This window comes from Macrobrachium rosenbergii, chromosome 46 (genome assembly GCF_040412425.1).
Source record: "Macrobrachium rosenbergii isolate ZJJX-2024 chromosome 46, ASM4041242v1, whole genome shotgun sequence".
In the NCBI taxonomy this organism is placed as follows: domain Eukaryota; kingdom Metazoa; phylum Arthropoda; class Malacostraca; order Decapoda; family Palaemonidae; genus Macrobrachium; species Macrobrachium rosenbergii.
In genome coordinates this window covers 52,209,684-52,231,318 of record NC_089786.1, presented here as the reverse complement: position 1 = coordinate 52,231,318, position 21,635 = coordinate 52,209,684, and the positions used below count along the sequence as shown (strand labels likewise).

The 21,635-nt window shown below is 37.7% G+C and overlaps 1 protein-coding gene across 5 annotated transcripts; it reads right to left on the bottom strand.

Annotated features, from left to right (window-relative positions):
- Positions 1-49: 49 nt before the first annotated feature.
- Positions 50-17,998, bottom strand: LOC136830346 (acidic leucine-rich nuclear phosphoprotein 32 family member B-like). 5 transcript variants are annotated; one of them, XM_067089809.1, is made up of 6 exons: positions 17,844-17,998; positions 11,387-11,866; positions 9,233-9,472; positions 5,439-7,708; positions 1,169-1,383; positions 50-268 (listed from the first exon to the last, which is right to left on the bottom strand). In XM_067089809.1, the coding sequence occupies exons 1-2, from the start codon at positions 17,895-17,897 to the stop codon at positions 11,606-11,608; spliced, it is 315 nt and encodes a 104-aa protein (XP_066945910.1). In that variant the 5' UTR covers positions 17,898-17,998; the 3' UTR covers positions 50-268; positions 1,169-1,383; positions 5,439-7,708; positions 9,233-9,472; positions 11,387-11,605. The 5 variants fall into 5 exon arrangements, with proteins under 5 accessions (XP_066945910.1, XP_066945909.1, XP_066945911.1 ...); XM_067089808.1 differs by having other exon boundaries at positions 5,439-5,555; XM_067089810.1 differs by lacking the exon at positions 1,169-1,383 and having other exon boundaries at positions 5,439-5,555.
- Positions 17,999-21,635: the final 3,637 nt, after the last annotated feature.

The following is a 21,635-nucleotide window of genomic DNA, read 5'->3' as shown; positions in this document are numbered from 1 at the left end:
AGCCCAGCAAATTAGATAAGTTATAACTAAGTAGGATTAAAATGCAAACTTTCTACATTTTCATTTTTGTTTTTTTACAAAAATATTACAAAATAAAAAGTCGATCATTTTTTTCTCAAAAAAGAAAAATTCAAGTCTTCGTTGCTCTCTTGATGTCCTTGGCACACTTCTTGATTACTTGCTGCTGTGAGAACTGAAGCTTCCTGTATTGCCATTTTTGTTTTCCAATACTTTTCCTCCTCAGCCCATGAAGCTGGGTGTGCCAATGCTGAAAAGAAATAATAAAGTATTATAAAATAGCTGTACAACAATTACGTTTCAGTACCAATGCTGAAAGTAAATAATACAGTATTATTTAACTGTTGGAGAGCTTTTTCATAAGTTTTAAAAATAAAATATCTACCATCATTCCTTACACGCTAGTGTTCACGAATTACAAGACATACTTTAAGCGGAGACTGATGACCATACAAGTGAGAATTAACGTGCAAATTTGGTAGTACCAAAGGATGCAATTGGTGTCCCTAACACCGACAAGATTAGCATTAAACTGTGAAAAGTTTCAATACAATATTGCTGGCATTGATGTTTAAAAGTGCCTACTATTTCCTTTTTTGTCTACCTTTTTTATAAGGTACTCCATTCACTTGTCTAACAATGTGTGTTGGCAGAAGCCACAAGTGTGTCTTTCCAGGTTGGAGGACATGGTTTGGAGAGGAAAAGTCGGTGTTTTCCACGGAGAAACATTAGAATTTCTTCCTGTGCCTTCCCCAATCCTATAACCCCTCCAAAGTGGAAGGCGTATGCTACCCAAATGATATCCATCTGCTTATTGTGTGTGTGTGTGTGTGAGGCAGGGGAAATACCCTGCTGCCTAGCTACCCACTAGACAAAGGAGTTTTTAAAACCCATGTGGCCTTCTCTAAAAATTGCAGATGAACCTTTTTTCATTGTTAGGGGGTATTTGATAGTGGTCAAAGACTTGCCAGGATGTAATTGCATTAGCTTTGGTTCCCCCACAGGATTTGATTAATGAATCTGCTGAGCTTGCTGTAGTTGCCTCGAACTCCAGATTCTGTCCCATGAGGGTTTAAGGCAAACCATGTACAGAGGAGCAAGAAGAATCATACCCATTATTTGTTGTCATCCTATTCCTTGCTTTTCTTACCTTCTATTGAGTCATTCTCTCAGGGCTGCATGAAACAGGGAACCCAGAAAGTAGTCCTCCAAAAGAAGGCTGTTGGACATGATGGCAATATCAGCTGCCTTCACTGATGATTGCTGATCATGGGCAAGCAATCAAAGTCATGACTGGACTTTAAATCTGCTGAAACCCTACTGGACAGTCAACAGACACAAATGGGCTCCAAGGGGGAAGTCAACCTGCAGAGAGAGAGAGGAGTTACAAAAAGATGATAATCAGTATACCTGAATTCATGAGTCAAGAGGTCAACAAAAATCATGAGTGAATGTGCTCCTGACTTAAACATCTGGACAGTAGATTTAACAACTGCACTAGGCAAACTATTCTACATTTTAGTTATAGGCAAGATCAACCACTTAACAGTCGAACCAAACTGACCACAAACATGGCTGTCATTAGCGAAGTTACCAAACTACTTCCTGTGTTATAATCTGGCTATAGTTAATCTGCCCCCTGCCAATGCAGTTCTTTATCTGGTCAAAAAATCCTACTTGCCTCTCCCATGGCCTCCCCAGAAGCAAGAGAGTGTTCTGGGACAAGGCCAACATAACCTACAATCTTCCTTAACTTAAGGAGTCCATAATTATTTTACTTTATTATATATTTATCATATTTTTATTAGTGCACATGGGCTGGATTTTGGCCATTTATGTAATTCATTTACATAACTAGAAACTAAATCATCCCTTCCCAACCCTGTGATCAAAACAGTTTATAATTTTAAATCTTCAATTACCGTAACTTATTTTTTACTATAAATCATACTTCACAATAGTGTCAAGTTGTTCACCCTTTCTGACCTGGTACAGTATATGAGATTGGCAACATGTCTGCCATATTTACGACATCCCAACTTAGGTCAAAGTTGTACGAATCAAATCTGAGAAAAGCGGCAACATCTGAAATGTGCATGTTCATAGTCATTTTGGTTTGACTAGCAAATTGCACTGCATTAAACCTAATGCTAGAAAATGACATTATTTCCAACATCAGCCAGCCTAGTGTTACGAGTAATCAGCTAGGTTAGGTAAGGAAGTGCAGAGGTTGTTTGTCGTCGTAGTATATAGGTAAGGAAGTGCAGAGGTTGTTTGTCGTCGTAGTATATAGGTAAGGAAGTGCAGAGGTTGTTTGTTGTCGTGGTATATGTTTGTTGTCGTAGTATATTTTATGTAACAAACAACTTGCTTCATAACTATGGCACAAGTCAACATTAAAACCTGTAAAAATAAACATGAATGATGTCATAACTAGCCAAGAGTTTGGGATAACAGATAACATCCAAGGACCAAACTGGAGAACAGTATACTCCAGACAAGGATGAATAAAAGAGTTAAAACCAAAGTTCTTCCTTCAGTTTAGGGCTATACAGCAGTTCCATCAGCTCCTACAAGGGGAGGCATGCTGGAATCAACCCCAAAGAGTGATGAACAGAGAGGAAGATCTCTTTTTACCCTCATTATCAGCTCTTTAGTTCTCTCATAGACCACCTGATCCTGACTTCTGAGCTCAATGAAATTATGCCACAAAAAGTCTGATCGGCTGTTCCCCAAGAAATGATAAACTTCTTTTTCATGGGAGTTAAACATTGGGCCTAGCGACACACTGGCCACGTGTCATAGGTATTGGGACCTGTCCCAATGAGCCTACAGAGGCCCACAAGACTAACTTGACTCTTCATGGTAGGCAAGCTTACATGCAGCATTAAACCATGGTTTATCTTTTAAGATGAAACTTGAGAATTTAGAAGAAATTCCCCTCTCAATAATCGCTCCACCCGAGTTCAATAAGACTGCGATGAATACCATCCCTATTGGCCCGGGATTTTAAGTACAGTATACCTTTCTTGAAAAACTAACATCAGGAATCAAACATTGATCAGATGAACCCATCAACAAAACTACTACACACGACACAATCTTTGAAACATCTGTGAATACAAGGTCAAGACAATTGCCAGATTGGTGTGTGGGTTCATTTATTAACTGCTAACAACTAGAAATAGTGGAGCAATCAAGAGCAGCAATATCATGAATATCTGTGGCAGTGACTGTGCTCAGCCACTCGGTGTGATGAGAGCTGTAATCACCAACAAGAATTAAACAAGTCTTGGAGTCCGCTTCCTAAAATGCTGCGATTTTAGTGAGCAACATGCCATGAATAGTCACCCAAATCTGGGTTTCTAAAGCTACCCAAAAACAAAGATTTATCAGTCTTCCACAGACTTTAGCCACTTGGGAACAGCACTAACATTAAGCTTTAGTAAAATGGGCTTTTTCCACCTTGGAATCAACAGTTCTGAAATCTGTTGCAAATCAGACACAACAGTTCAGAACAAAAGAGGAATATTAAAATCAACAGCAGCAACACCCAAGTCCTTTTTATTCTTATATAATCCACATGGATATTGCTATATAAAATTCCATGTTTCTTTGGATCAGTTATGTGGACTAGGATTAAGTTCATTATTGCCAGAAAGAAGCAAAGGCATGTAAAATGTCCATAAATAAATATTTCCAAACTTAACCAAATCAACAGCAGGAATAATATATACATGTAGAATCAATTCTGAAAATTATAAGGCCATAAAAAGACAAAAGTCAGGATGTGTATTTGATATACAGTACATTGCTGGTTGAAACTGTCAGACAAGAGTTACCAATTCAAAGACAGGGATAAAATTAACACTGTTTCAATGTGGTGTTCTTTATGGAATAAAGACAGTTTCAGTGAAACAAATAAGAAAAACCAATAAAATCAGTAATAAAAGTGTATGCTAAGTGGAAATTATTATGACAATGCAATTTGCTGAAAAAACAAAGGTAAAATCAAAATCTGATAATGGTGATTATCTCCTCAGTCTGAGAATATAAGGCTGCCAATTATTTTGGATCTGAGTCATGCAATAAAGAGTTTTCGCCCTGAGAACTCTTGATATGCTCCCACAAAAGGCGACAGATTTCTTATTTATCAATACCAATATTTGGAGAACAAGGATAATGCATAAAATTTTAGGTTGCACCAATCAAGACTTTAAAAAAATGTTTTTAGCCACAGAAAAAATATAGTTCTTACCAGTTTTCTGTTAACAAATGGGAGAAAATTATTACCCATCTCTTTTTCAGTTACGATAGTTTTTGGAAAAATCAGAAGCCTCTTCATGATACAAACATTCAGCTAAGTAATGCCTTGTCAAGGTGTCATCTTGGAAAATGCAAAACATACAGCACTACCAGTCATTTTTGTAATGAAGGAGAAATAACTGCTGTATATATTGCAATTTTTTTTTAATCCAAGCTTTTATTAAAAAAAATATTTAGTGGGGATAGCGTGCCTATGCATTTCTTCAGGAAAGAATTCCACCACGAAACTTATTAAGTTTTAGGCCTACCAGTTTTGCATAAAGGAAGTGTACCCCTCCAATTGCAGGCATCTTCTTTGTTGATATCTGCAAAATGCTTCACAGAACATTATTCCATATTCACATGTTAATATACTTGTGCGGATCAAGAAAGCTGTCTAATAGTGCAACTGCAAAAATGGACCGATGCAAGTAAGTTTTCGACTCTCACCCTGACTGAAATCATTTTATCTTTGATAACAAATGATTTGGCAGTCAAATATATTCGTCAGCTTGTCAATTCAAATAATTCACAGTCAGCAATATGAGCTTTACAATATGTTTGGGGCTTTTAGGATATCGCCCTTTGAAAGAGTTCATCCAGATTGTTGTGAGTTTTCCTGAGAAGGGAGGATCTTGACAAATACTACACAAATGCAACTCTACACCTTGCCAAAGAAACCACTTCTTCAGATTCTTGGGAAACCTAACTACCAAGGTTTGGCAGAAGATGACACAACTTGCAGGATAGGAGTCTAATGCAGAATGGGGGAAAAAACCCTTAAAGCAAGATAATTCCAACCCCGTAGTGGGGTAGTGCCGTCATTGCACCTCACATAGTGCCCTAAAGGCATCATTAGAGGTTGTTTGCACCTTCAGTCTCCAACTACACACGCTTTTCAGCCTTTATTTTACCTAAATTCCCAATTCCTTTTCCTGCATTTTGCTGTCCAACCACTCCAACTCCCTCTTTTAAACTGCCTTAAGCACTGAATGGCTGAAAGCACCCTAGTGCTTGACTTTACAGCCAAATTTTCATAAATCAGTCCTAATGCCCCAAGTCTATGATAAATAAAAATGAATCATATTTTCAAACTTAAAGAAGATTTTTTTTACCTTGAATCATGGCATGGAGGTTGATGTGTTGCATGCAGAAACATATAACAGACCAGACTACCTCACATAGCATCTATATTCACTGCAGAAATGATGACTCTACTTCAAGCTTGGGACCTTGGAAACAAATAATGCAAGAGAAAAAATATATCAGTTTAAATCAAAAAAGTATTTTGAAATCACTTAAATGAGTTTGAAGCACTTCATCCTTTACAGGCTAATGAATGGATGTTGAATAAATTAGTTAGTTAGTTATAAATGATTTGTTTAACCAGACCTCTGAACTCTTTTTAGGGTTCTTCTCGGGCTGGAATGTTGAATAGATGTTGAGCATCAAGTGCCACTTCACAAATTACTGCATTATCTGCAATAATAAACATCAAGAAAGGCCTCCACTGCAATGTGAGGAAATAAGAATAGTGATGTATTTCAAGAAAATTGCATAGAATATATTCCTTCCCTTTTGTCCACAAGAAAAACAAATGCATGATAGATACTGTCCAGTTCTGACCATAGTCATTCTATTTACATACGCACACAAAGGAGGTTTCAACACAATATAAGGTTGGGTGCATAAGTTATCTCTTCTTCACAAGATTGAAGGTTATTAACTGACAGCTGAATATGCATGAAGTTTTCAAGTCACCTACTCAAGAGTAAGAATTGGGTTTCAACTAGGACCTGAATCACTCTATAAACTATAAAAAGGTACGTCATGAGATTTTGAATACAGGCAGTCCCCGCCTTACGACATTCCAGGGTTATTCATCAGAAATGATTTCCCGGTTTATGACGTATTTTCCAGGGTTACGACGCGTCGTATGCCGATCAAAATATGGCTCCAAAATGGCAGAATAATAAAAATTTTGGGGTTTTTTGATGAAAAACTCAATAAAAAATGCAGTTTACATCGTTTTCAATACACCCAAAGCATTAAAAGTAAGGTTTTCTTAGGATTTTTGACGATTTTTCAGTTTACGACGCGGCGTAAAAACGGAACCCCCGTCGTCAACTGGGGACTGTCTGTAAGCTTTACTTGGAGTACTGAAACAACTGACATCAAACGTGTTTCATACTGCTCATGAATGGCTGGAAAGGTCATATTTAACAATGAGCACAAATCTTTCCTCTGAGGTTAATGTACACCCTACAGGTTTTCATCATGATCCTTCTCAATTTCCCCACAAACACTATAATCTCTTGTGTAACAGTGAATCTTCCAAATAGTCCATCAAGAATTAGATACACTTGATGTTGAAACACATCTTGGGATGTTTTAATCCAAAGGGGAGTTTTAAACCAAGCAACCAAAAGTGCTACTCAAATCTGTCAGAAACTGACTTTTCAAGTGCTACTTAAACATATCAGAAACTGACTGTTTATTTAGAAAAGTACTCTAGTAACCAGTTTTTTAATCTAGTTTAACTGTGAGAGCATTAAGTTAACTCTTCAGTAGTGGAATTGCGGAGCTGCCTTTCTCTAGTGCCCGATTTGAATATTTAGGGTTGAAACAAATGTGAAGATACTGCCTGATATGCAAACTTATCCACTCACTGGATTATTATTATTATTATTATGTTATCATGATTCAGAAGACGAACCCTATTCATATGGGAAAAGCCCACAGAGGCCATTCACTTGAAATTCAAGTTTCCAAAGAATATGGCGTTCATCTGAAAGAAGTAACGGAATGTAACAGTGTGGTGGTAGTTTGGAAAATTGGGTTTGTGAGAAGAGGCTTGTGTTTTTGAAACCATTGCGTTTTTTGTTTTTTATTATATATATTTTTTGTGTGTTTGTTAGTGTATGGTTATTTGAGTATTCATGTTTTTCTTTTTTTTTACTTGCAGTTTGCTTGTGTGTGTCAGGGTCGAGTGACTTGTTCCCCTTTACCCGATTTGTAAGTTAGGAAACTTCATTAGCAGAAGCTATTTGGGAGTATATATCTACCAACAGGAACTGCGGTGGAAATAAAAGTCTGTAAAACAGTTGAACAGCTGGTAACACCGAATCCATTTTCACGTTCCATTCCAAGTTGTATATAGCAGTTACTTACGACGGCGTCTGTCCCAAGTAGGGTGGGGATCAGAGAAGGTGCTTAAATATCTGTAAGCTGACTTTGTCGTAAGTGGGATCTCAGATTCTTGTGTAGAAAAGACTGCATTAAGAGATTCTAAAGTGGTTTCTGCCTCAGCTTGGATGCCATAGCTAAAATAAACTCCGTGGTGATCCCCAAATTGTGTTGACTTTCGCGATTGTCTTGGATTATTCTGAAATGAAGTGCTGAGAAAGATGAGGAACTGTTTTGGGACATACAACAGAGTTGGAGATTTGTTGATAAGATTTTGATTATTGGTAGTATTAAGTTAGGCTAAGTCAGGTATAGCAAGGCTGTTTTGATAAACTTTAGCAGTAAGTAGGAAATAAGTTAGGTTTAGTACTGAAAGATGATCATTGATAAACTGTGGCAAATGTAAATAAAATTAGGATAAGGTTCTGTAATATTAAGGTTAATAAATTAGGAGAGAAAGAAGTTTTCTTTAAACTCTGAATATGTTCCCATCATCCTGCATCAATTGTGTCAAAGGACGCATTTATTATATTGGTGCTGCTTAGCAAATCTGGTAGTGATTAAAGATTTTGTGAGCTTTGATGCAATTATCTCCTTCTCCATAATTTCTTGGACTTTCCTACAAGTCTTTGTCCTGCAACTTCCATATCTAATGGGTGACTGATTTATTTTTCAGCCTGGCATTATAACTATGTTCATCAACATTGTTTCATGCCTACTGCTTTTTCTGACCGAGAGATCCTCATCCTTCCAAACCATCTCAATCTATTTTACAGCCTCTGGACACCACATCTCTCTCCCACGTCCTCATTTGTAAGCTGCTTTTCCAACAGTGCTTTGGCCCTCTCAGAATTTCCATGTTCCTTGTCACTGTTAGAATCTCCAACCTCTTAAATAACTTCTTCTGGCTCCTAATTTTGTTTCGGTTCCCTATGCTGGAAACAAGGAGCCTAATTAGATTGTGGCTAAGAATACGGACTAAAAACATCCCGATTTCTCATCTCTGTTTGTGCAAAGTTATAAATGTCCACTGCTTCGGGACTAATGCACAATTACATATACTGTAATTAATTGCAGCTGGGAATTTACTTAAGTATGAGTCATTAACAATAATTCAAGCCTTTTTAAACAGCATCACTTGAATTACAGGGGTTGAATACCCAGAAACCATTTAAAGGCTTAAAACTTGCTAATGAGCACGGACGCAAGGAACAGGTTCCTGTGTTACTGCACAAAGTCCAAGAAATCAAACATACAGACACATATTCAGTGTGCAAGTCCCTCTCTGCCCATGATAGCATCTGGGGAGCCAGGCAGTGGCTACTGACTACTTAGCAGGCAGACTTATGGATGCCCACATCCCTATGTCAAGAGGCAGCATGGTCTTCTTGACAGAGAAAATCTACCAAGCCATGAGCAGCCCTCTGCGATGTTTTTCATTGTAACTCGAAGTGCGGAACTTCTCATCCAACGTATGGTACGTAACAGTGCAAATCTAATAAACAGAATTTACTTTCTGAGTAAGTGGTGCAATGAACTCTGCCTACAGTGACAGACTGCTAACAGTGAAGCCCACTTCAGCGCACTGAAGTATTAACTGTTAGGGAATGTATTATATAAAAGGACATAAAAAAACCATTTCTATAAAAACAGTAAAAGGATAGTATAAAATAAGTCAGAAAACCTCAACATCTGCAATTACATACCTGTTAATGTGACATACCTAAGAATATTCCTGTGAGTAAACCGCCAAGACGACGTCTGTTCTCAAGATCCTTAAGATGAAATTACTACTTAAGATTGTCAGTGACCTAAGATAGCAATGTAGCCATTGTGACGCGGAGGGCCGAGTTGAGTACATCTTTAAAGCTGCTCCTTTCTTGGAAGGAAGATCTTGAAGAAAGTTAGATCTTTCTTGAAATGACAGCTTGTTGTTCTTGACTGATGAAAGTTGAATATTGTTCTGAAAATAAAGTTATAAACATAAATTAGTCAGTTACAAATACAACTGATGCTATCTTAAATGGTTACTACCCAACTCTTACGGACACAGGCAGTGGAAGTTCCCTGTTAAAGTCCTATGAAAGATGACCAAAGAGGATATTTGCTGTTAATTATCTAAATGATTACCATTCATAACAAGTAGGAAGCCGCAACTTCAAGCAATTTCGTCTGCAAGACGTCCAAATAAGAGAACATTCCAACAATGGAAGAACGATAAAATGGAATGTGAATTACATAAGGCCTTCATCTCTGCAGATACTGAAGGAGTTACAAAAGACTGCTATATTTCTAGCAGAATTATGTGATATATTTAAATTTCTGTGACAAGGAAGGAGTTGACAGTCATGCCAGGTATTTTCATGTTATCAGAATCATACAACCTACCACTGCAATACTTCTGCACAATGAACTATAGGGTGGGAGCACAGTAAGAGATTGGTAATACTGTACCAATTACTGGCTATGTTCTTGATCTTTGGCTCCGCTCTGTCAAAAATAAGACACTCTGCATGGCCACACTTCAGAATGCTATTCACGTTAGTTTATTCAGTATGCATCAATAATTTTGTTTTTGATGGCATAACAGTCACTATTAGTGTTTTTAATATCATCTTGAAACACCCTTGGGGCACACTTTTCGAAGGCTTTAAAGTACTGCTACAAAATCTATTACTGAATCAAGCATCTTAATAATACCTCAGATCCTGAGACTTTAACCTTGACTTATCTTTGTTTAATTTCAACTTACATCCTCATCCACTTCATATCCATAAAGTTACTTTCCCTGCAGTCACTCAGATCCTCTCAATCTCTTCTTCTAATGTCTCACAATGTCTCATTCACTGCATGATACACGTCAGGTTCTTGAAATTCATGCGCTTTATGTTGTTGAACCCCTCCACTGCATAGGATATGAACCAACAAACTTTCCACATGACCTAAGAAAACTGGTCACACTAACACCAAGGACAAAGCTCACATCCTTCACATCTTTACACACACGCAACAGAAAAGACGATATAGGTTTCAAGCTGATGGGCATTCCGAGCGCAACCTCCCATCCCCTAACTAATCACCTTACCCAAGTTTCAACAACTGTTTACAGTTCCCGTTGAGGAATGCTCCCAGATTAAAGGTAATGGTTTTTGTTTCTGGAGGAACTAATTATGTTTTCATATTTAAAACCACTTACTTCTTCAGTAATTTTCATTTTAAAAGCCAACACACATCCAAATACCTTTTTGGTCAGAGTCGTAAAAACTATATCCAAGCTGTCAGAAAAACCTTGGCATATTTCACATTCAAAATCACTTGACTCCTACGGAGGCTCTACGTAATTGCTTCCAGGGCCTGCGCACACCCGAACACGTTTTTTGTACAAATTATAAATACATTTTTTTTTGAAAGTCACAGAAATTCACTGCCCCAACTGTATTATTTACTACATTGCTAAGTTTATGTGTAAATTATCAGACTGAAGTAATATTAATGTACCTGAGAACAGCCACCGCATTGTAAATCTACAAAGATTCCTGAAAACCATAAATACAAAAGCTAACTGGTCAATTATGGAAATAGAAAGTCTGAGTAAGCATGACAGTGTTGAAGAAGAAGAGCAATCCCGAATAAGGTGGCGAATGACATTCAGAAGTTATAAACGTCACAAAACATCTCAAAATAGCAAACTTGGTTATTAAGCGTTTGCAGTGATTTTCTTAAAGAAGCTAACATTAAAATAAAATAAAATACGACATTAAATATTCCTCACGGCATTTTTGCTGTATCTTATCATAGGTCACACATAAAAATTTCTTAGAGTCACAGGATTAACAAAAAAATGACGTCTAATCATGTTCCTATACTTCCGACATACCTTGAAGCATTTACGGTAATCATCTGTTAAGAAACATATACAATGAAGCTTGTCTGCATAAAACAACCCCTGAAGACTGTCCTTGCTTTAAAACTGTAGCCAAGTAACTGGGGTATAGGAGGCTTAAGCCTGTTTAACTTCCAAAAATTCTGGTATGTTTATACACGAAGAGGAGAGTTGCCCTAACACAGTTGGTGAGCTTTCATTTCACCCTGATGCTTATTCCTGCGACGGTTCTTTTTCTTCTTCCTCCTCCTCCTCCTCCTCCACTTCTCCCTCTTCTTCTAATTCCTCGTCGTCAAAATAGTCGTCATCATCTGTATCAAAATAGTCAATTTCCTCCTCTTCCAAATCAGCTTCTTCGTCTAATTCTTCATTATCTAATTCTTCTTCTTCTACTTCATCCTCTTCTTCTTCTTCTTCTTGTCCTTCTCCTAATTCTTCTTCAAGTAATTCGTGTACTCCCTTGATATCCAGCACCTGTGAATAAAGAATATGTTTATAAATCAATCCTGCTGCATTATGAATAGACTGCCACTTACTCTGAATATCTGCACACTAGCATCAACTAACTACGCAGTAATTTATATCAAATTGTTCAGGTAATTTGTACTTTTCCCTGGTATACAAATCATTGCCCATTATCGATGAGCATTCCTGAGTGCGAGCTAAAAGCCGTCACTGAAACTTGGTGATAGGGTGATTTATTAGCGATAGGCAGCGAGGGATGGTTGGGGTGGGGGGGGGGGAGTTCTCCCTCAGACCTTCCGTAAGCCAGATTTCAGCCTCAGGGAGTTTTTATAATAAAAGTCTCTGGTTTGTTTACCAACGAAAAATACATTTTTACTTTAAGATTTTTATTTGTTCCTGCAGGAATACTGACCATTGCCACTTATGCAGGAGAATTACTGTTCACCTGGGATAAGTCTCACAACTGACTGGCATGTTGAATCTGACTCAGAAGTGTCATGCCATGAAAAAATTCAGGACGAAAGTGCTACCAAACAGAAAGGGAAAACAAATGGAGGTCACTAACATCTAGGTCAGTTATAAAAAAAAGGGTTCAGTTTATAACTTTACAACCGCCGCTACAAAAAGGCAAACCAGAGGGAATGTACAGGCCTCTATCTGAGCACGTTTCAAAACATACTTGTCTGACTGCTGTCTTGCAGAGCAAGGAAAGGAAAGGAAAAGAGAGAGAGAGAGAGAGAGAGAGAGAGAGAGAGAGAGAGAGAGAGAGAGAGAGAGAGAGAGAGAGAACCCAGCCACTCAGGTGAGATGCATTTCAGTCCATGAGGAGCTAGGATGACAACACAACCCGCTGAGCAACCACAACAGGTCATAATGAGAAGGTATTCAAGGACTTTTGGGCTATGTCCCCAAGGTACAATGAGGTAAAGGTAGTCTGATGATGCCAGACACCTGCTCTCATTACTAGAGCAACCATAATGTTCCCCAGAAGGGTAGGGATGGGGCAACACCCCTGACTTCGTAAGGTCTCGCCCAGACTGAACTACAGTACTGTCTCCTTGCATGATGACCCATATGACAAGGTTGATCACCTCACTGGAGTCTAAGAGGTAGCCTTCTTTTTTTAAAGAACTGCAAGGCTCGCCATGCACGCAAAAGGATCTCATCTGGATCACTGCCAACAAAGTCTGGGAGGATGGAAATCGGGAACTCTCAAATCTCTTGCCAGCAACCGAGAGGTTTTGAGTTTTAGCTACAAACTCAGAAACGAATAAGAGTAAGAATCCCAATCCTCCAAGTGTCTGATTCTGGAGGCTAAAGCTGCTCCTGATGTGGAAAAGACTTTCCAAAGTTCCTTGAGAGAATGGACTGTTCTATTGAGGAAGACAGCCATGCCTTTCACAGCAAAACATGAAACCTGGCTCAAGGCAGAGCAATAGTCCTTCATGTTAACATAATTACTGGTAAGTGTTCAACTATTATTCAATTATTTTTCAGAACTGTAGCTCTCTATTACAGCAGACTCTCCACTGTCCCCTGCTTCTTCTAAGAGACATGTTTTTTCTAATAGACTGCTTCTCTAATAAAATTTTTGGTGCAGAAATCAAGCCACTATGACTTTACCCCCATCCAATAAACTGTCATATCCTACACAACCTGTAATAGTGTAAATCATTCTTTTCTTTTAAGAACTGCTTTCTATAGTAGGTTGCTTTCTCTAAATGTGTGCCCTCGAAGTTTTTGTGAACTGATAAATGCCCGACTGTGCTGTAAATGAATTAAAAAGAGCATAGGGGTAGCAAGATATTTAGAGTAAGGTACCACAGCTGTGTGAATTTTTGTCATAATGACTTGATATCACATTTTTCCATGGAACTGTAAATATGACCATCGGTCTCATTTCATGAAAGTGACATATTAAAAAAAAACAAAGAGGGTGTGGTTTTGTGTCCTAGGAAGTCCAGCTACAACTGAAATAATTTTGCAAATACCTGTACAGTGTTAGACCACTTTTTCACCCTTCACTTTTCCATTCTTCATTTTGTCGCGGATTTTTGTAGAACATACCTTTCACTTTTCTGCGGGAACTTTCCCAATTCAAGAATTTTTTTATGGACCGTATCTCTAAAATTATCGTTAATTTGCTTTTTTTTTGTAGAGCAACACTATTTATTCACCAATTGCTGTATTTTTTCATATTGTGCTCACGACTAAATACAGATTTTTAAGATAAAAATTATTTACATTGTACTTATACTGTACTACAGTAGCTGTTAAGCTCATTCCTGGGTGGGCCCCAGAACGAGCATAATAAGTTTATGATTCTCTCTCTCTCTCTCTCTCTCTTTTTAAGGGTAATGTAAGATGTATTTGAAATGATATTACCGTAGTGTTTTTGGATGTTAGAGCATACTGTACAATATCTAAAATATTTGCTAATTATTTTAATTTTATTTTCCAGTCTGCAAATGCAAAAAAGTTGTAATAACAACATGGAAAATATGAAAAAATGAGTGACACAGTAACATCACATTTACCTATAAAACTATACCGTACAAAACAAATAATTTCCCCCAGTTTGACCTAAAGTCCTATACCTTATGGTCATTTGACATGGAAATGTGGACACCTTATACATCTGGATGGATTTTTTTAGTTACAAACACAGTGCAAAATTAATTCAAAACAGTTCTTGTAATAAAGCATAACTGATAAACTTATTTTGTGGCATAATTCAATGAAAAGAACAAGGACCCACAACTGAAAAGCAGTTTCACTGGACTGATGGACAACTTAGGCCAATAATTTCTGCCCAATAATGATTAAGCATAGTATACGCAACTGTCAACCAGTCTAGGGATGAGGAAAGGGGTCAGCATTTGACAAAATTAAAAAAACACACCAAAATAGTTATTTACAGAATTTCTAGACACAAGACCTTGATCAGTCCCTATAAGGAAGAGGGAAGTATATTTTGGACTAGGCCTACAGCCTAACTAGGAAGCAATGGTATTCTACAGAGAGGTCTGCACGGAGATATCATTTATCAATAAAATTAGTAATGTAAAGTACTCAGTCACACGAAGATATGGTATATTAATATAATTTTTTTACTACAAAATATTGAAAAGGGTGTGCATAACGCAGCATGAGTGAGATGACTTGAGAAATCAAGTGAGATAACCAGAAATTTGCCGTCTCTTGTTAACATTTTTACATTTACCCATGAGCAGCTGGTACTGGACATGGCGGAAGCTCCTCAGGGTGCCTCGTTTAGTACCAGCCCCTTGGGGACAACGGTAAAAACATAAAGTATAGCTTAATTCTCATTATCTTGGTAAATTCCTCAAATTACCACACCTGTACTGCATCATACACAGCCTTTTTATATACTGTTTAGCAAGAAAATGACGTCAAACGATATCTTTGTGTGGCCGTCTCTTTTACATTATAAAGTTTCTTGACTGAGCATCAGTGGTCTGGTTAAATTAAGATATACTTAACTTTGACTGAGCAATATAGAAAAGGGTGTGTGAATTCAGTAGATGTGAGATAATTCGAGAAAATTACCATCTATCGTTTACATTTTTACACTCTTCCCAGCAGAGCTTTTCTGCAGAAACACCGAAAGCAAAATTGTGCTTAAGCCTAAATGGAAATTGTCAAGCCTAAATGGAGGTTAGAATAAGTCTCACAAATAATGAATCAGGTCTCGCTCGCCCTAGCGTAGCAGGCATAGGCTGGGCTAGGCCTAGGATAACAGAAAATTGAAAGCTTGCTTTTCTGTAGAATTATCAAAAGATTATTGTGCTTCAATGGAGGTTAAAATAAAGAGGTTTTGAAAAATAATGAGTTAGGCCTGCCCCAGCCTAGCATGGTGGGTATAGGCCTAACTGAAGGCAGGGAAAGCTCCTTTGCCTTGCTACGCTGTGAGCCTAAGCTAAACTTGCTAGGCCTACACTAAAAAGCCTAAAATTAGGCCTATAATCTCAAGGCATTTAATGAAACATTAAATCATGGTTGAAATTAAGGTAAAAGTTCGTTTCTGGTCCAAACTCCAATTCCACATGAGGGCTAGTACTAAACAGGGCAAAAGTGATTCATCTACACTGTTTCGCCGTGTTTAGTACTAGCCCTGGGTCAAATGCCCCCAAATGCATTTGATCCCACAGGGGATAGTACTAAACACGCAAAATAGTGATTCATGTACACTGCTTCGCTGTGTTTAGTACTATCCCCTAGGGGAGTCAAATGTCCCTAGGTGCATTTTGCAAAATTGAAACTTAGAAAAAATCCTCAATTAGGCTATGTGGCAGAGTTTTAAAAAATTTGGATATGAGTAAAACAATTTTGTAAACCATAAAAATAAACCGCAAAAAATACATATAGCCTAAAACGGGAAATATCCTAATAAAAAATTAATAGAGAGAGAGAGAGAGAGAGAGAGAGAGAGAGAGAGAGAGAGAGAGAGAGAGTGATGGCAACCCATCAATATACCCTAGGCTACAGCCAAATACCCTATAACGCCCCCACCCTAGGTTTTAATGGTGCATTGCTAGCATCCCATACATTGACGATCATTCACCTGCAAAAGCAATAAGGGTAATTTTTTACTTGAACACAAGGCCCATTTGCATGGTACCAGCTCACTGGTAATTGTTGAAAAGTCAGTACATAATTTAGTAAAAGTAAGTTTGTAATAGATTTTTGCATGATGTTGGTAGTAAGTATTTATGCAATGCAGGCAGTCCCCGGTTTACGACGGGGGTTCTGTTTTTACGCCGCGTCGTAAGCGGAAAATCGTCGTAAACCGAAAAATCGTCGAAAATCATCAAAAATCCACAGAAAATCGTCAAAAATCCAAAGAAAATCGTCAAAAATCCAAAGAAAATCATCAAAAATCCAAAGAAAACCTTACTTTTAATGCTTTTGGTTCATTGAAAACGATGTAAACTGAATTTTTATTGAGTTTTTCATAAAAAAAACCAACAAATTTTGATTATTCTGCCGTTTTGGAGCCATATTTCCACCGTCGGATCGGTGTCGTAAGCGTCGTAACCCCAGTACACGAGTCATAAACCGGGAAATAATATCTGAAGAGCGTCGTAACCTCGGAACATCGTGAGCCAGACCCATCATAAACCGGGGACTGCCAGTAAATTTATAATATAAAATTATGTAAATAATTTACATTATACAGAAATTAGCATTGGTGTAAGTACCATACCAACACCAAGCTTTGCCCCTACACCAACAGAACCGTGCTAAATAAATCTAATTCAATCAACAAACCTCATCTACGCATAAGGAGCGACTTAATTAAACTAAACAACGGCGTGGACGCGTAACTACATTAGCCTGCTTTGTTTGCATGGCCTGAAAACTAACCTAAAACTAAACTGACTAAATAAACTAAGCAGTAACACCAATCATGGCCCACCTCCCCAAAAAAAAGGTTACGAAATTACACTGAAAGGGAAATTACCTTATTTACATATATTTCATTTTTTACTGTGATAAATATTATTTTGCATTTTTTACTGTGATAAATATTATTTTGCATTTTTTACTGTGATAAATATTATTTTGCAAGAATTACGTATAAAGAATATTTTCTTTTCATTGAATTTCGAAAAATACGATAAAAGCGAGTGGGGATGCCCGGACCGGAAATGAACATGATCTAAACGCGTTAGGTATTAGTTCTACCACTTTATTTTTTATTGTGATAAATATCATTCTGCAAGAATTACATATAAATAATTTTCTTTTCACTGAATTTCGAAAAATACGACAAAAAAAATCGAGCGGGGACGACCGGAAACGACCATTACCCGAAAACATGGACGAAATTAATCCTCCTTTAAACTAAATAGAAAAATACCAAAAACTAATTCTAATTCTAATTCAAGAGGTCTACAAGACATCCCGTACACATCAAAGACTTCAGCTTCGAAAAATAATGGCCCCCGGGGGGCAGTCTGACCTTATTCTCCGTAGACGGGGGCTCTCTACACTCCCCACTTTTCTTCCTCTTCATAATCAATTCCACAAACGCAATTAAACGTTAGTTTAATTTTACGTTGTAGGGGAGACGTAGACATGGAGGTGGCGGTGGTTAGTAGTAGTAATTGGAAGACGTCACCTTTGTAACGACTCTTTTTTTTGATAGCGGAGAGAGAGAGAGAGAGAGAGAGAGAGAGAGAGAGAGAGAGAGAGAGAGATCAAAATTCTGTCAAAATCATGACAAAATCGTCATTTTCTGAATGAGGTAAAGAGAGAGAGAGAGAGAGAAGGATCAAAATTCTGTCAAAATCATTTCAAAATCATAATTTTCTGACTGAGGTAAAGAGAGAGAGAGAGAGAGAAAGATCAAGATTCTGTCCAAATCATATCAAAATCGTCATTTTTTGAGAGAGAGAGAGAGAGAGAGAGAGAGAGAGAGAGAGAGAGAGAGAGAGAGAGAGATAAAAATTCTGTCAAAATCATGTTAAAATCGATAATTTTTTGACTGAGGTAAAGAGAGAGAGAGAGAGAGAGAGAGAGAGAGAGAGAGAGAGAGAGAGAGAGAGAGAGAGAGAGAGAGAGATCAAAATTCTGTCAAAATCATATAAAAATCGTCATTTTTGAGAGAGAGAGAGAGAGAGAGAGAGAGAGAGAGAGAGAGAGAGAGAGAGAGAGAGAGAGATCAAAATTCTCTCAGAATCATATCAAAATCGTCATTTTTTCAGAGAGAGAGAGAGAGAGAGAGAGAGAGAGAGAGAGAGAGAGACCTTACCTTACAGACCTTACAGTTCGTTCGGGTTGCCCCAGGTCCCTCAGTGTGAGGCACCTTTGATGTCTACCAGAGAATTGCTAACGCATCTTCCGGTATATTTTGCATCTTCCAGTCTTGGATGGTCTGGGATGCATCTTAGATATTTGTCGAGCTTATTCTTAAACACATCTACGCTCACTCCTGTTATGTTCCTCAGATGAGCTGGTAGCGCATTGAATAGACGCTGCATTATCGATGCTGGTGCGTTGTGGATTAATGTCCTGTGTGCTTTCCTTGGTTTTACTGGTATAGTTTTTGGCACTATTAATCTACCTCTGCTTGCTCTTTTTGATATTTTTAGTTCCATGATATTTTCGGTAATTCCTTCTATCTGTTTCCATGCTTGAATTACCATGTAGCGTTCTCTTCTCCTTTCAAGACTATATAAATTTAAGAATTGTAGTCTTTCCCAGTAGTCAAGGTCCTTAACTTCTTCTATTCTAGCTGTAAATGACCTTTGCACACTCTCTATTTGTGCAATATCCTTTTGGTAGTGTGGGTACCATATTATAGTGCAATATTCAAGTGGACTACGTACGTACGTTTTATAAAGCATAATCATGTGTTCAGCTTTTCTTGTTTTGAAGTGCCGGAACAACATTCCCATTTTGCTTTGCATTTTGCCAATAGAATTGCTATTTGATCATTGCATAACATATTCCTATTCAACGTCACACCAAGGTCTTTAACTGCTTCCTTGTTTGTGATTGTCTCATTATTAGGTCCTTTATATGCATATAGCATTCCTACTTTATCACCATAGTTCATTGATTCAAATTTATCAGAGTTAAATACCATCCCGTTTATCTCTGCCCATTTATATATTTTGTTTAGGTCTCTTTGTAGCGAGTTCTCTACTTATTCTTGTGTCATCTGCGAAACTTCTTACTACTGAGTCCTTAACATTACTGTCTATGTCTGCAATCATAATCACAAACAGCAATGCAGCTAACACCGTACCTTGTGGTACACCGGATATTACCGTAGCTTCATCCGATTTCTCATCGTTTGCAATCACTATCTGTTTTCTGTTTTGCAAAAATTTTGTTATCCATCTTCCTACTTTGTCAACAATGTTATATTTTCTTATTTTTTTCGCTAATATATTATGATCTACCTTGTCAAAAGCTTTTGCAAAGTCTAGGTAAACCACATCTGTATCTTTTTCATTTATCGTATCAGAATCGGTCATTTCTCGAAACAAGTTCGGAGACATTTCCTCTTCTTCTTCTTCTTCTTCTTCTTTTGGGCGTGAAAACGAATGCTCTGCATTGTTTATTTCCTCTACGTGTTATTTTTTGTAGTATCATCCTTTTAACATCCTCTTATTATCCTTTAAAGTTGGCTTTTAGGGATAAAATATCCCTCAGTGCCAGCCACACTTTCTCTTCTTCTTTGATTTTGGCCTGAAAATAAATGCTTAGCGTCGTCTCCATGTTGCTGTTAGAAGTATTATCTGTTTATATGAGAAATATTTAATCTAGTATGCGGATCAATTTTCCTCATTCAGTTTATAGTGACCTCAAACGCGGGAGATAAATAGCTGGCCACTGTCAGGGTAGTTATGAAGCATTGGTAATATGAGTCTGTATAATTTCGTCATTTGTCATCCTCTCTCTCTCTCTCTCTCTCTCTCTCTCTCTCTCTCTCTCTCTCTCTTTATCCGCAGATTCCAAGAACTGATATTTTTACTTGCTTCGCAACGTAAAAGTCCGGATGCACCGCAAATATATATAGAATTATAAGAAAGATCATCATGACAATTATGAAGTAACTCAGGATGTTATCGTGGGCCCTATCTTGGTGTTATCTTGACTTTGAGTGGAAATCGTATTTAATTTCCTGCGTGCTCTCTCTCTCTCTCTCTCTCTCTCTCTCTCTCTCTCTCTCTCTCTCTCTCGTACTAGGCCTATATTAACCTAGGCCATGAATTAAGTAGCTAGGTGTTTGCCTGCTGAGAGAGAGAGAGCAACTGAGGAGAGAGAGAGAGAGAGAGAGAGAGAGAGAGAGAGAGCAACAGGCGCAAGTGATCTGAGCTCCGTCAAAATTATATTAATCAGAAACCGTGAGGGCTTTGGCGAGGTCATTCTCACTTCACCTAGCAACAATGATTTATGTTCGCGCAGAAGAAGAAGAAGATGAAGAAGAAGAAGAAGAAGAAGAAGAAGAAGAAGAGGAAGGAGGATAACCAAAAACAACCAACGTTCTCATAGAAAAATATCTGTTGGTATCTGAACCCAGAGGATTGCAAATTATAGTACCATAGCTTATAAGCAGCTCGACCTTGGCATAATCATGGTACCACCATTGTTTGGGTGGTCAATAGTCTCATATACTTTCTTTGTCAGTTTATCAAATGAATACTGTTCATATATATATATATATATATATATATATATATATATATATATATATATATATATATATATATATATGAATAATTGTGTACTTGGTACTTTTAACTGCTAATTGGCTACATCAAAGAATTAGTAGAGCACTACTAAAGGCAAGATTGTTTATATCCTCTGGAGAGAGAGAGAGAGAGAGAGCGAGAGAGAGAGAGAGAGAGAGAGAGAGAGAGAGAGAGAGAGAGAGAGAGAGAGAGAGTAATGTGATAACAATAATAACGTTAATGCCTTTAACATAAAATAGATACGAGCCCTGTAGTCTGCATGAGATCACTTTCTTTTACGTTACCGAAAAATTAGACCGACTTTTTGATGCACAAAATTGACACAAATCAAAGCAATATATATACATAAAAAATAGATTCGACATTTCACGTCAAACAGGCAACTGGTTAACCCATTGGGTGTCCTTGGGTGAAGAGGGATGCAATTTGAAGGAGAGCAGAAACGATCCTTCCTTAGTTCCTACTCAGCGTTGTGGCGGCCTAGACCTACAGTAGCTATGCCACGGTTACCGTTAATAAAAACTTTAAAGTGTAGACTTTAATGGAAG

What these genes read in the sequence shown, in the direction of transcription:
- LOC136830346 (XM_067089809.1), bottom strand. Translation starts at nt 17,897, where the DNA reads ATGAAGAGGAAGAAAAGTGGGGAGTGTAGAGAGCCCCCGTCTACGGAG. An exon ending in CCCCGTCTACGGAGAATAAG is followed by an intron (nt 11,867 to 17,843) that starts GTCAGACTGCCC and finishes CTTTATTCACAG; the next exon opens with GTGCTGGATATCAAGGGAGT.